The sequence below is a fragment of the Sarcophilus harrisii genome, chromosome 1, assembly GCF_902635505.1.
Source record: "Sarcophilus harrisii chromosome 1, mSarHar1.11, whole genome shotgun sequence".
NCBI lineage: Eukaryota > Metazoa > Chordata > Mammalia > Dasyuromorphia > Dasyuridae > Sarcophilus > Sarcophilus harrisii.
In genome coordinates, this window is record NC_045426.1 from 8192129 (window position 1) to 8207712 (window position 15584).

Consider the following 15584-nt stretch of genomic DNA (forward strand, 5'->3'; position numbering starts at 1 on the left):
CCCTAACCAACTTGAATTTTTTTATGTTTTATAATTATTACAAATTATATTTTACTTTGCACACACACACACACACACACACACACACACACACACATATATGCGCAACCTTTTGAGCCAACAGAAGGAACTGATCCCTCCTCAGGAACTGGTCTCCTCTATGTGACTATTAGAAATGGAGCCACCTTGGTCAGCTCCTTCAGCTGCTCTTGAGTGAATCAGTCTCTTAGAAACTGGAAGTTTGCTGCTGATGGTAGAAACGAGGGCATCAGTCTGAGCTGGATGTCAACAGTTACCACAAGTTTAACCACCCGAAGTATCCTCAGCACCTAATAATTCCTACAACATAGGAGATGGGGGACAGGAACAAGTACTGGAGGCACCATGGGACCATAGCATTGGACCTGGGAGTCAGAAAAACTTAAGTTCAAATTCAGCCTCAGACAATTATTAGCTGTATGACCCTAAAAAAGAAATTTAACTACTGTCTCAGTTAAAATGGGGATAAAAAGCATACCCACCTCCCAGGAGGTTCAAATGAGATAATAATTGTAAACCTGTTAGCAGAGTACACAGAGTAGACAGTCTCTTTTCCTTTAGATAGTATTATTCAGGACCTACTAAGTGCCAGATATTGTGCTAAAGTGCTTTACAAAAATTATGCCATTTATTTGAAGAGCTTAACAAATGCTTGGTGATTGATTGGTTGATTTCACAGGAATAATACCCCTGGATCTACCGTGTATAAAGATGAACTGGAGAATATGGTATTTTAATGGTGACTTTTACAAACTCTCCATTTTTCACGCTCTATAACTACAGCCTTGTATATACTAATTGCTGAGGGTCAATGATTTCCACTGGTCTTCCAGGATGCATTTCTTTTTTTTCCTCCAACACTTAAATATCCTTTTGTGTCCATCTCTATAGAAAGTCATCCTTGTATTTATTGCTGCCCATTTCAGCTTATCTTAAAGAGATTAACTAGCCTTCATTCTAGGCTTACTGTTGGGTCAGACATCAGATTTCATCTGGGATTCCAGAACTTAATGCATTTTGCTCTTCCTCTTCTTGCCTTTTTTCATTTCTAGACATTCTCGGAGAGTTTATGACTCTCCAGGCTCACCCTGACCCACTCAATTTTCTAGTTATTGTTGTTTTAATCCATTCCTTTTTTACTTTCCCTGAGACTAGCCTTAAATTGGTATACAATGTTCTAAGGAAGGTGGGGGGAGGAAGGTGGAACTACAAGTAGAAAAACCCATTTATTCAAGGAAATCTTTATGCCATTGCTCACACAAGGTATGGTTGGTGAGAAAATGGCAGCTACTCACCTTCCATTGTGTTTATCTTTGTACTATTTTTTTCCATTTCTCTGTTTCTCACTCCTTCTGTTTTTCCCTCCTCCATCTCTCACTATCTTTTTTATTTAGAAAATATATGGAATTTGTATGAAGAGATTTATTTGAAGATTTATTTCCTATTTTATTTATTTGTTAAATCAGTATTTTGTACAGACTTATCGGTGTAATGTTGTATCCTCTCTTCTATTGCAAGTTCCTTGAGGGCAGGGACTGTTTATTTTTGCTTTTGGATACTCAGCACCCAGCACATTGGCTGACTCCACATTGTTACGTAATAAATGTGTTTTGAATTGAATTATTAAGATGATAATTGTGAATAGATTTTAATTGGGTCCATATAGAAGGGCCAAGAGACCACCCTTTCTTAGGGGAGAGGGATGAAATCTTTTTCACTCCCATCTGAGCACACTTGACTTCTGATTTTGCCATTCTTTTGGCCTTGAATTTATAAGAGGTCTAGGAGAAGTTCCAATATCTCTAAGAAAATGTCAACAATTCAAGTTTTATTGATTTTTTTGCCTGTGAATAATTTATCTTTGCACATTCAGTGGTCGTCCTACAGTTCTCTGAAGGGAGATTTCTGAAGAACTGCCTCTGAGTTTGTGTCTCTAGCGAGAATTATTTAGAACTATCTGGCTCTTGGAAACTTCAGTTCGTTTTGGGGAGGGAGGGAGAAGTGTCAGAGATGGAGGAAAGCACAAAGAGGGAGAAGAATATTCTGTAATAACCAAGTTCTTCAGGAATGGCTGGCAGGCCAATTAGAAGAGAATGGGAAGTGTTCTGAGAGAAGAAATAGGGAATGAGGCTAGAGAGGGGGGAGAAGTTAAACGGGGGGGAGGGGAGTCTTAAATGCTAGTCTGAAGAACCGGGAGTGGAGTCTAGAAAGAGCAGCAAAAACAGAAAATTTTGGAGTGGGATAATTATAGGATCATAGATCATGGAATTTGGCAGAGATCTAGTCCAATTTTCTCTTTTCACAGATGAGGAAACTGAGGCAAACAGAAGTGAAATAATTTGCTGAGGGTCACACAGCTAAAAATGTCTGAGAATTTATTTGAACATAAGTCATCCCGACTCCACATTCAGGATTCTATTCTAGAACTGTAAGACTTGGCTGCTTCCAACCTGTAACTTGGGAAGCTTTTTAAGCAGCTGGTATGTAGGGAAGAGCCAGGAGCCAAGAGGCAATTGGGGTAGTCCAAGCTAGAGAGGTTAAGGTTTCGGCTAGGGTCATGTCTGTGTGACTGGAGAGAAGGAGGTTAAACTCCAAAGAGGCTGGGTGGGTAAAATCAACAAGAACGGGTAACTGATGAATTCTGTAGAGATGGGTCTTTTTCCTGCAGCATGCATAGAGCTGTAGCCACATATGTGTTACAGACATCATTTTCACATTGAAACTGTCCTGATTTTGCTAACAATAATAACAGTCCAGCTGCCATTTCTGCGTCAACTCACACAGAGTATAAGATGAGAAGAATAAGCTTATAACAATAGAAACCACCAGTTCTAATACACTAGGGGTTATGAAGTCGTCTTCTCACAACATCCTTGTGAAGTAATTATAGTAGAAATAACATTATTTCAAGTTTACAAATGAGGAAAATGAGTTTCAGAAAGATGGTCATAAGTGGATATTCTGGATGTGTTTGTGCATGGGTGTGCTTGCAAGTATTGATTCATTTTAGCTAACATTTATTAGACTCCTTGCTGTGTACAAGGCCTTCACTGTATTTGGCTTCAAGTTTTAAAAGACTAAAATGGAACAGTCCATCTATGAGCCTCTATTCTGTTAAGAGAAAGCAAGAACATGCTCTTTTGTAGGTCTCTGTTTTGATCACCTTTCATTTCCCTTTGTTTAATTAATTTTCAGTTGAATCTTATACCTCTTAAAGCCTGAGCAAGTCAACATCAGTGTGCCTGGAATCAGTGTGCCCATTTGGCATAAGGAACTCCTGGTGAGGAAATTCCCTCCATTGATGCTGATAGGTACCTGGTCTGTACTTAGAACCTTAATAAGTTGCCTATGGGAGCAAAGAGAGCACATCTTTTGCTTGGACCCAAAGCAGGGTCTTTGAACGAAATGCCCAACTCTTTTGTGTGTTTAAATTCCAGTTATGAGCCTCTATTATCTCATTTCTGTTATTTTTCAGGCAGAGGGGACGAGACTTCAGAGAGAACTCCGGGGATATTTGGCAGCTATCAAAGGTAATGGTCTCTGAAATGTTTGCTATAAAATAGTCTGCAAGAGATGGGAGAAGAGTCTCATAAAGAGATGGAGGTTGGTGGGTGGGGAGGGGAGCAAAGACCCTCATCCCAAAGCAGAGCCTAGATGATGGCTGAGAGGGGAAACTGGTTGAATACACTTGGACCTTTCAGCTATAGCCAGCTACGTGTAACACCACCATTACTGGGGCTTCCTCAAATAGGATAGCAAGGCTGTCTTTAATACTTGGTGAGTTTGTGAATTCACCAGTGTGAACCCTTCCTTCACTGACTGAGATCATGACCCTTCCTTCGCTGAGTGAGATCATGACCCTTCCCTTCCTTAGTAGACAGTCTACAAGTTGCTGTGGCAAAAACATTCATTAGCTCAAGTATAACCTACCAATGATAAGCCTTTTGAATTTTAGCTGGACTTGTCATTGGAACCCACACGCACACACACACACACACCATTGCCAGACATGTTTTTGAAGTCCTTCCAGCTTTATCAGATCCACCAGAACACGTGCTTCATGAATCTAGCCTTTCAGAAGTTGGTTTGTCTCCACACCATGAGGCAACTTTAGAATGGACATCATCATAACAACAAATTTCCAGGGTGATAAAAGTGTTCTGAGTCATTGTGCAATTACAGCCTTGTGAGGTGGGTAGTCAGAGTTATTCTCATCCTCATTTTAGAGATAAAGCATTGAGGCTCAGAGTGAAATGCTTTATCCATAGTCACACAGTTGGGCAATAACAGAGGTAAGATTTAAACTCACCCTCTGGTTCTAAGACGAGAGCTCTTTTCATCCCAATTTGCTACATCTCCCAATCCTGATATCAATATAATTTGCTGGAATTACTTGTAATGAGCCTGCAGAGGACTCATTCAATCCCAGAAAATACTTATTTTATCCACCTGAGCCAAGGTCCTCAGAGCATTAAACACAAAAGAACTATAGTTGGAAAGCAACCAGTTCAGCTGCCATTTCTACGTCAACTCACACAGTATAAGATGAGAAGAATAAGCTTATTATAACAATAGAAACCACCAGTTCTAACACTCTAGGGGCTGTGAAGTGTTTTTCTCACAACATCCTTGTGAAATAATTATAGTAGAAATAACATTATTTCAAGTTTACAAATGAGGAAAATGAGGTTGAAAAAGAGTAAGTGATGGGTTAATCTTGAAATGAGAGAGAAGGGATTTAAACTGAGATTCTCTACCTCAGTTTCCTCATTGATAAAATGAGGGGCTTGGACTACGTGACCTCTGAAGTTCTTCCCAGTTCTAAATCCTGTGATTTTAGACACACTGTGTCTAATGTTCCAATGACTGATTTTTTAAAAAATAAACATCCATTTAAATGAGTGTTTTGCTTCAAAATATTCCATTTGGAAGGTTCCATATCTATTGGTGTTATTGGTTTAGAACATTCTGGAGTTTGCCCCAATCCATCTCCATTCATTCATTCATTCTTTCAACAAGTAGAAAATATGAAGAATAAAAAGTAGATGAAACACAATTTCTCTTCTCAACCTTACAATTTATTCAGACTTTTAAAATGTAGATAAATAGCTAGAAAACAGAGCAAGAGGATGGGATTTCCTCTAAAAAATCTTAAAATACAATAATGAAAAAAAAAGGTGAGGAGGAGATAAATAGCTTGGGAAATTTTGAAATTCTTTTTTAAAAATTGTGTTAAACTGAATAACTTTGTAGTTGATTGTTTAGCACTGAAGAAAATTCAAAACCCAACCATTATTCAAATGTACTAAACTTGAACCTTGGAGTTGTGCATAAGAACCTGGCGAATTATGGGCAACAAGAACAAGAGAGATCTTTTGTAATGAGGTCAAAGGAAGGAGAAAACATATGTGAACTCACTGAGACATGCATTCCTCCTCAGGTCACATTGGGTTTTTTCCCATTAAGGTCCAAATACATCATGAACGACATATGGACGGCTCTTGCCAAGGCTAACAGTAGGCTTCCCCTCTTTGATGGGGTGCACACTCATGTAGAACAGCTGACAAAAGAAAGCTGCAAGATGATATTTGCTCATTAGAATGGATGTGGTGCCCAAGAAAAATAATGCAGAAATGAGAGATTAGAATACTCAGACGACTTCCCATAATTGTTGTCATCTGCACTTTTGAAGGATTTCTGCCAGCAGGAAGGGTAAGAAGCTCATGGTTGAGAGAAAGCGTAGTGGGAGCGGCTTCTGCTGGTCTGCTTCATAACATTCTAGGTTTTTGACAGTCAGCCCTCATGCCCACACAGTAGATTGCTGGTAAGCCAGTTATTGACTTATACATTTCCATACTTGATGGAGACCTGATGATGTTTTGAGAGAGTTTCTTAAACTTTTTCCACTTGCAACCCCTTTTTGTTTGAGACAATTTTACAGAAACCTGAGTGTGTGTGTATATGTGTATATATATATATATATATATATATATATATATATGTAATGGGTATACAAATTAAACATTTATTGATAACAAATCATATTTTGTAACCCCCATATTCAGCTATGTAATCCCATATGAGGCCCTGAATCACAGTTTAAGAAGCTTTGAATTATGATGATAAATTCAGGAAATATGTGGAAGATCACAGTATTGACAAGAATATCAATTTTTAAAATATCTGTTTTTGAAGGTGTTTTTTAAACCTCAAGGATTAGTTAGAAATGGGTCTTGAAATTTGCCCTCCAAGTTCCTTTTCACTCAATACAAATTAACTCCCAGGAATGAAAAAAAAAATTAAACCCTTCCAACTTTGGCATTAAGCTTCTGAGACCTTTCGTTTTCTTCCCAAGAATTATGAGCTTCCCTGGCCTGTGATGTTGTTGTGTCCAGGGCAGTAGGGAAAGGCGCAGGAAGGATGTCAATGAGACCATTCTTCCACAAGCATTTATTAAGGACTTAATAATGAAACATGCTCAGTAATACTGAGGAAGCAAAAATTGGGGAGCACAGGACTATGCCCTGAAGAGGTACCCACTCTCTGTGGTTTTCTTCTCCCCTCTTTCCAGCACTTGTTTGCATGGACAGTATAAAGGTCCATTACTCAATGGCCAGGGCTCTCCCAGTTTGTTCTCTGCTTCCCAGAGGGAGCCTAAGGATGAGGATGCTGGCACCCTCTGCAGGGCCGCTGCAAATGTGGCTGCCTTTCTATCTCCAGCAAGTCTATCATGACCTCCCTGAGGGTGGCAGCAAAATGGGCTTCTGCTTATTTGCCCAAGATCAGGGTGGTGGTGGAGGGCAGGGGTGCCAGGCTTTTGAAGCACAGAAAGGGCAGTCAGAGGGAGTGTCAGAAGGAGTCTTGATGCAGCAATATTGGAGTATGGTATCACTCCTTCGGTGGAGTTCACTAACTTGGGGGAGCCAGCCATGAGAGAAGCGGTCTGATACAGGGACTTTAAGTCAATGGGCTCAGGGTTGTTTCTTTGTCATGTCACTTCCAGTGACATTAATTCCTCTGTGCCTCAGTTTCCTCATCTGTGAGATGAGGGAGTTAGACCAAATGACTTCTAAAGTCCCTTCCAGCTCCAAGCTGATCTTAGGATTCTATTTGGCAGACTCAACTCTTCAGAAATCAGCCAAGAATAGAGCTGGGAAATAGCCTCTGGGGAACCCAGACAACTGCTTTACTCCTGGGCAATCCTGGAAGGCCCAACTGTAGCCCAGTTATTCTCTGTCTAGACACAATTATAACCATTTGGGGTAACTGTTTTCCCAGGACTCACTCACTGAGAGCAATGGGAAATCACAACTGAGAGGCAGCAGTAGAGCAAGGAAAAAAAAACACACACACACACACATAAACTCACACACACACACACACAATTTTAAAGATCAAATACAGGAACTGAGAAAGCGAGCAATCTGCTTTTACAGCCCCTGCACTCCACCTCCTTTCCACATCACTCACAAAGTCCATTTTAATACAAGACTTTGGTGGGGTGGAAGCTCCTCCAGTGGTCCAGATCCTAGGCCACTCTAATAATTAGGACACATCTAAATCTTTATGTGAATGATGCCATTTGAGCTTCACAATAACTCCGAGGGAAAAAGGATATAAATATTTCCCCATTGTACAGATTAGGAAACCACATGTGTCTTGATTGCAGGCACTTTTGAAACTTCAATTTTTTTTAATTCCTTTCCTCATTCTCTCCTTCCTTCCTTTCCTCTCTCCTCCTTCCTTCCCTCCCTCCTTCCCTTCTTTCCTCCTTCCCTCCTTCCCTTCCTTCCTTCCTCCTTCCCTTCCTCACTTTATTCCCATCCTGAATTCTATTATATTCAGGGTACAATTGCCCAGATCTTCCCTGTAGAATAGCTACTCCATGTCCATATCCTTTGTTCTAGAACATAGATTTTCCCAGAATCTCTCCCTTTTTCTAAGCTGTTGCTAAGCATCATCTTCTTCATGAATCTTCTCCCGATCCCCCCAAAAGTTGGTGCCTCTTCCCAAACTACCTTATGTTTAATTACCTTATCTATATACATATAGGAGCATAAAATGCCGGGCCTAGAGTCAAGAAGACTTAAGTTCAAATCCAGCCTCAGACATTTATGAGTGGATGACCCTGGACAAGTCAACTAATCACCATCTGCCTCAGTTTCTTCAGCTATGAAATGACAAAATTGACTAGATGACCAACAAGTTTCCTTCCCATCCCTGACATTTCCCACTTGGGTGACTCTGGGCAAGTCATTTAACCACTGTCTACCTTAGTGTCCCGATATAAAATGAAGATCATAATGGCACTTTCCTTGCAAAGTTGTCTTGGGGAACAACTGAAATAATATCTGTATAGAGCTTAGCACAGTGCCTGTTACATAGTAGGTACTTCATAAATGCTTATTTTTCTCTTCTCCACCAGTAAAGAACTTTTTTTTCTATTTGGGAAGACAACAGATACCTTTGAAATATATACAGCATAAAGTTCATAAATTTATATGTATGTATATTATTGTTGCTCAGTTGTATCTGACTTCATAACCTCGTGGACCCTAACACCTCAGGACTGTCCATGAGCTTTTCTTGGCAGAGATGTGGGATTTGTTGCCATTTCCTTCTCCAGTGGATTAAAGCAAAAAGAGACTAAGTTATATAACTTAAGTCAAGTCAGACAGTAAGTGTCTGAGGCCATGTTTGACTCCAAGTCTCCCTGACTCCAGCTCCTTCTATCTACTGTGTCCCCCAGCTGCCTGGAATAATAATAATAATAATAATAACTAGCAAATTTTCGATCCTTCCAACAGCTTTGTGAAGTAGAATTTTTTTTGTTATTCCCATTTAATTGGTGATGAAATTGAAGCTAAGAGGTTATGGCTTCCACGGTCTCACAGTTAGTGGTGCCTGGTGCCATTTTGAACTCATGTCTTTTTGACTCTGCACCTGGTGGCCTTAAATGCAATCGGTACCCACTCTCCCTAAGGAGAATTCTTTTTCCACGACAATGATGGCCCAACTAAGAGTCTCTAAAAGTCATTAAGCCCTCGAGTGACTAATAGGTTTAATTAGCACCATATCAAACCCCAACGTCCATCCCAATATAATTTGTGCTCCATCAATTAAACCCAAATTGAACCAGTATGCCTGCAAAGAATGGCAACTGATAGAACCAAACACAATCCCAAGACTAGGAATTTGACTTTTTGAACACGATCCTTCCATTTGAGCCTCTGGTTCTGAAATCGCTTAGTTCCCCAGGTGGAGACACATTTTTTATGAGAACAAACTGACATCTTCTGCCCAATCTGAGCTCTTGCCTGTGGTTAACGTAAGGTGAAAACTGATCCTTCCACCCTGTTCAGGCATGAAAAGGAAAGGCAGCAAAAGTTTATCTTCCCCAAAGTTCCAAACTCAGAGGAGAAATAAATTTCCATTTCCTGTGTGTAGTCATGCTTTCCCCCACTATTGCTGCAGCTCAAAAGATATAATATTTTCCTCAAATAAAATTAGCCCTGATATAACCAATGAGAGGCAGGTAGGTGACATAGTGAAGCAGCAGCTTCAGAGTCAGGAAGACCTGAATTAAATGCAGATTCAGACATTTACTAGCAGTGTAATGCTGGGCAAGTCACTTAATCATGTCTGTCTCGGTTTACTCAACTGTAAAATGAGCTGGAGAAAGGCATAGGAAACAGTCCAGTATCTTTGCAAGAAAACCCCAAATGGGGTCACAGAATGTTAGACAGAGCTGAAAATGACTAAACAACAATGAGAAAGAGACACACAAAGACACAGAGAGAGGCAGAAAGAGAGAGACGGAGACAAATAGAACTAAAAATAACTAAACAATGAGAGAGATACAGAGATGGAAAGAATGAGACAGACACATATACACACAGAGGAAGGGAAGAAAGGAAAAAGAAATGAAGAAAGGAAGAAAGGGAGAGAGGGGAGAGGGAGGGAGGGAGGAAGAGAAGGAGAGAGGGAGGAAAGGAGGGAGGGAGGGAGGAAGAGTGTATTTTTTCCTAACTTCAAAACTATATTCCAGAGATATGTGCTCAGCCCAAAGACAGATGATAGTTTTCCAAGATTTTCTCACATTCCTTAGTTAGCTAAGATTTGCAGCCCACCATCAAGCTGTCATCAAGCTCAGCCTCATGAACCACTGTGCCTCCTCCTGAAATTTTAGGGCCCTTTTCTCCTCCTTTGTCTATTTTCCATCTTTTCCAGGAGTCTTTCCCAATCCTCCTTAATTCTAGTACCTTTCCAATTCATCCTTTGCATAGCTTGTTTGTTCATAGGTGTTTGCTCATTGTGTCCTCCATTAGCTTGGGAGTTCCTTGAGAGTAAGGACTGAAATCTTTCTTAGCATTCCTAGTACTTAACAGAGTGTCTAGCACTTAGTAGGAGCTTAATAAATGCTTGTTGACTAACTGGTATTACGTGGTTTTAAATACTCTCATTGTTCCAGTCATCTTCTTCTGAAGTTGTTGCTGTTTTTCAGCCATTTCGCTTGTGCCCAACTCTTTGTGACCCCATTTGGGATTTTCTTGGCAAAGAAACTGAAATGGTTTGTCATTTCCTTCTCCAGCTCATTTTCCAGATAAGAAAACTGAGGTACTGAGAGTTAAGTGACTTGCTCAGGGTCAAACAACTTAAAAGTGTTCAAGGCCAGATTTAAATTCAGGCAAATGAATCTTGCCTCCAGGTCCTGTGGTCTATGCACTATGGTGCCACGTAGCTGCCCCTCTTCTGGAGTAGTATAGTAAAAAGAGCTGTGACTATTTAGTTTAGAAAATTTGGGTTCAGTCCTGGCTGTGTTGCTCACTGTCTGTGTGACTTTGGCAAGCCACATGACTTCTCTGAGTTTATTGTTCATCTTGGGAATTTGGGGGAGCTCAACCTTCACCTCAGGGTCTCCTCACCTGCAGGGGGTGCGGAGACTTGGGATGTGGGACACTGGTCCTGGCAGCCATGGGCCAACATTCAGGCTGCCCTGAGGTCTAGGTGGGAGGTCAGGCCCACTGTCTATTTCTCTAATGAACAGTTGAGGATGTGAAGAGTCTCTTTCCAATGGAAGTTTCAATTCTGAGATTTGCCGTCTCACAGAATCACAGAGTTTCAAAGGAAGTAAGAGGCCAGTGAACTGAACCTTCAGGTGAAAAAAACAAGAATCCTCCTTGCAACCCACCAGGCAAGTGTTCACCCAGCCCCTTCTTCAAGTGAACTCGGCAAACTTGCTCAACCCTCCAAAGGGATTGGAGAGCTCCAGTTGTCTACACATTGAAACATGAGTCTTGTGGTTTCTGTTGGAAACACATAAAATGGTTCTTTGAAGCATGGAGGTGAATTGGAAAAGGGGCTGGGTTTAGAAACAGATGAGCCGGGTTCAAATCCTGGCATTTCTACTTATCCGTGTGACCTTGGTAAGTCACTCTGAGCTTCATTTCTTCTTCTGTAAAGGAAAGGAGTTGGACAAGATGGACTCTAAGCAAGTCTCCTCCAATTTTAAATCTATGATCTTGTGTTCCAGGTTCAAATCTAACTTTGCCATCACTGCCTATGTGATTTGGGGCATTCAGTGTCTCTGGATTGTTTCCTCAGTTCCAGAATGAGGCTATTGGATAAGACAGCCTTTAAACTCCTTTTGATCTTAAGCTAAGACCTGCCTATTCTTTCTTTTTCCTTAATTTATTGTAACACAAAGCATCCGAGCTCTGTGGAGCCCTTGCGTGGGATTGATTTTGTCACCACTGACTCCCCCTCTTCTTAAAAAACTGATTTATGGTTTATTGTTATAATTAAAGCAAATCAGAATTAATTTTGTTTTGAGAGTCCTTTTTACAACATCAGTGCACCCACTGAGATAGATGGAAATGAGGAGTAGAGGTGAGTCACTGGCCCCAGCCTTGCCCCCAGGGATGGCTTGAGGCAGTGGCACATGGCAGAATTCAAATACTTCCTGTGTTACTCACATCAGGTGAATCACACTATGGCTCCTAGCCTCAGTTTCCTTTTCTGTGAAAAAGTCAGATGATCCCTAAGGACCTTCCCAGCTCCAAATTTCCTGAGCTTGGTGAATAGAAACTCAAGCCTAAGTTGGTTGTCTCTGCCTCCAAAAAAGACTTTTAAGTCGGAGTAGCACTTAGGACTATGAATGAGTATTGGAGCCTCTCTGAGATACCAAAGAAACTGAAACCTGGAAAGATCTCTGGAGTTAGCAGAGCACTTTACATGGGCAATGCCATTTAATCCTCACAAGCATGAGAAATTGGCCTTAATATTGTCCCCATTTTATAGACAAGAAAAATGAGTCTGAGAGAAATTAAGTGATGTGCCCATAGTCACACAGCTGAGAGGAATCTGAGGTATATTGAGTCAGTTCTTTCTAACTTCCAGTACAGTCCCCTTTCCTTTGTTACCTCATCCCCTTATTATTAATAATATTAATTAATACTAATTAATAATTAATAATATTACCAGGATTCTGGTATTTTATTTTTGAATGATGTTCATTTAAGGAATCACCAGTTCTTTGAGATTTTTACCTTAGTTCCCAAAATTCAGGTTGGGCAAACGGTGAGAAAAATATCAGTCAACTTTCTCTGAAAACATTTGTCCTTTTTTTACCCAACAGGCATGCAAGAAGCCTCGATGAAATTGACCGAGTCCCTCCACGAAGTCTACGAGCCAGACTGGTATGGACGTGAGGATGTGAAGATGGTGGGCGAGGTGAGAGCTCGGGGAAAGCACCCCATACAGACCTCAATAGCTATGAGTGCAGAATGAATCCTTCCATTCTACTGGAACCATTCTGGGGCTTTAATGATGACTGAAAAACTATCCCTAGAACCTAGTATAGGTGAGCTTGTATCATCCCCAACTTTCTGGGAGGCTTAAAGATGAGGGAAGCTGGAACTTCAGGGTCATTTTTCATCTTTAGAATAAATAGACAGTTCTTTCTCTACCTTCTGCTATACTCTGAAGTGTTATCTCAAATTCAGCATGGACCAAAGAGAGCTTGTTAAGTCTTTTCCCATCCTCCAAGCTTCAAAATCTCCATTGAGGGAATCACCATCCAAGTTTTCAACTTCAGAACCATTCTTGGCTCTTCTTTGTCTCTCCTCACCATATTTTAAAAATTGCCAATTGAAGTCAGTTTTCCTTCACAATATCTTGAGTTTCTATTGCCTTTCCTCCACTCAAACAGCCACCACCCTGGTTCAAGCCTGCATTAGTAGGAAATTAGGTGACACACTCTATGGCGTGCTAGGGCTGATGCAAGTTCAAATCTGCTTCCAGATCATAAAGGAGGGAAAAGGAAAAGCATGTACAAAAATGTTTGGAGCAGCTCTTTTGATGGTGGCAAAGAATTGGAAAATGAGTAGAAGATCTCATTTTCCCATCATTTTGGGAATGGCTGAATAATGGGATATTATTATTCTACAAAAGAAAATGATGAACAAACTGATTTTAGAAAGTCCTGGAAAGATTTATTTGAACTGATGCTGAGTGATTCAAGCAGAACCAGGAACACATTGTACACAGTAACAGCAAACTTTTGCTTTGATCAACTGTGAAAGACTTGGTTCTTCTCAGCAGTTCAGTGATCCAAAGTAATTCCAATAAAATCTGGATAGAAAACACTATCTGCATCCAGAAAGAGAACTATGGAGATTGAATGTACATCAAGGCATGCTGTATTCACTTTTTTCTTCTGTCATGGTTTTTTCCTTTTTTTCCCTGATTTTTCTCCCAATATGATTCATAAAGAAACGTGTATTTAAAAAGTTAATATACATGTAACAAATAAAATAAAATACATATGTAAGGGAAAAACAAATCTGCTTCCAGCACTTACCAACTATATAACCCTGGGCATTGAACTTCTATTGGCCTTCATTTCCTCATCTGTAAAACAGAGATAATGGCATCGATCTTGAAGGATCGTTGTGAGGTTCAAATGAAGTTGCATTTGTAAAACTTTAGCACAACGTCCAGGATGTAATAGGCGCTATATAAATGTTTATACCTTTCCTTTCCCCACCCATCACTCTTGCTTGGACTATTGCAATAGTTTCTTAATTTTATTCCCACCTTTCAATCTCCCCTCACTCCAATCCATCTTCCATCTATAATCAAATGTATATTCCTCATCTCTTCCCTACTCAAAATTTGGCACTGGCTCCCCATTGGCTTCAGCGTAGGGTACAATCTGTCTCCCACCTACTTTTCTAGTCTTAGTTCCCATTACTTCCCTTTGTTCCAGTCAGACTGGGCTGCTAGCTGTTACTCGTGTACTACATTGCATTTCCCACCCACCCCCGTGCCTTTGTATAGGCTCCCCATGTCCTCATTCCCTCTTCACTTCCCTATGTACAATCATCTTCTTACTTCAGAGCACTGCTCAGATGTCTGTCCGTATCCTGGACAGACTTGGATAGATCTCGCTCAGTTCTCCATTCTCTCTCCTTGAAATGATTTTATATCTCCTGTCTGGGCTTTTTATTTACTTGTATGTATATTCTATTCCCTTCTCCCAACTCCTCTCTCTTCTAAAATGTCAATTTTTAGGGCAGGGACTATTTTGTTTGTCCCGATCTCCCTTAATCCTGACTTTCTTCTGAAATTATTTCCAGATTGCCCTGTTGCGTACCTAGCATTTTCAGGTGTTTCACCCATTAAATTGTGATCTCTTTAACCATAGGGACTATCTTTCCCCTTTATTTGTCTCCCCAGTGCTTGACCCAGCACCTGGCACATAGTAAGTGCTTAATCAATGCTAGTTAACTGAGGCTCAAAGGGCGTCTTGCTAATAAGTGTCCAAAGAAGGATTTAAACCACATCTCCCTGATTCCAAAGCCCTTTTATAAGTCATTTCCTTTTGCACTCTTTGTTCTAACAAGTCTTTCCTTTGAACTTTCTCCCTCTTTTTATTTCCTTCTTTAAGTCTTAGACTTCATAAACCCTCTCTGCTCCTTCTGTACACCATCAACGTTCTCTCTTTGGGAAGTTCTAGTCCTTTATGCCTAGTGGGAATTTCAGTCCATGTCATCCCTTCTAGGGCCTAATGAAATAAAAGATTTTCTCAGTATTTAGAGGAATTTCATACAACACTAATGGTTGAAGATATATCTATTTATTTGCTGGTTTATTCTTTTCCTAGATCCCCAAACTGTACCATAGAGATAGCCGTCTTCTTCCCCAGCGAGTCAATCTGGCCCTGAAGGCCATCTAGAAAGAGAGTGGGGAGACTTGGCTGTTTTGCCAGCTCCCTTCTTTTTCCTTCCCACAAGATGCAAGCATTCTCTCAGCCAGGTCATCCCTCTCTGTGTCTCTTCTATGGTTTTCTCAGCCACTTCCACAGATTCAATTCCAACTTTGCTGTGGATGACTTACAATTTTGTATTTCCAACCTGGACATCATCTCCAAGCTCCACACCTACCTTTTCAAGCATCTGCTGAACATTTTTGCCTCGATGTTCCCCCGCTATTTCCAACTCTACACATTTAAAAAAGAGATTCTCACAGTCTCCCACCAAGCC

General features: G+C 40.5%; 1 protein-coding gene across 2 annotated transcripts in view; it reads left to right on the forward strand.

Moving 5' to 3' along the window:
• Positions 1-15584, forward strand: part of AMPH (amphiphysin) — a 181015-nt gene that overhangs the window by 96067 nt on the left and 69364 nt on the right. For both annotated transcript variants that reach the window (XM_031951921.1, XM_031951931.1), the window contains exons 3-4: positions 3515-3569; positions 12677-12771. In XM_031951921.1, coding sequence (XP_031807781.1) covers positions 3515-3569; positions 12677-12771 — 150 coding nt within the window. The remainder of the gene's footprint in view (positions 1-3514; positions 3570-12676; positions 12772-15584) is intronic.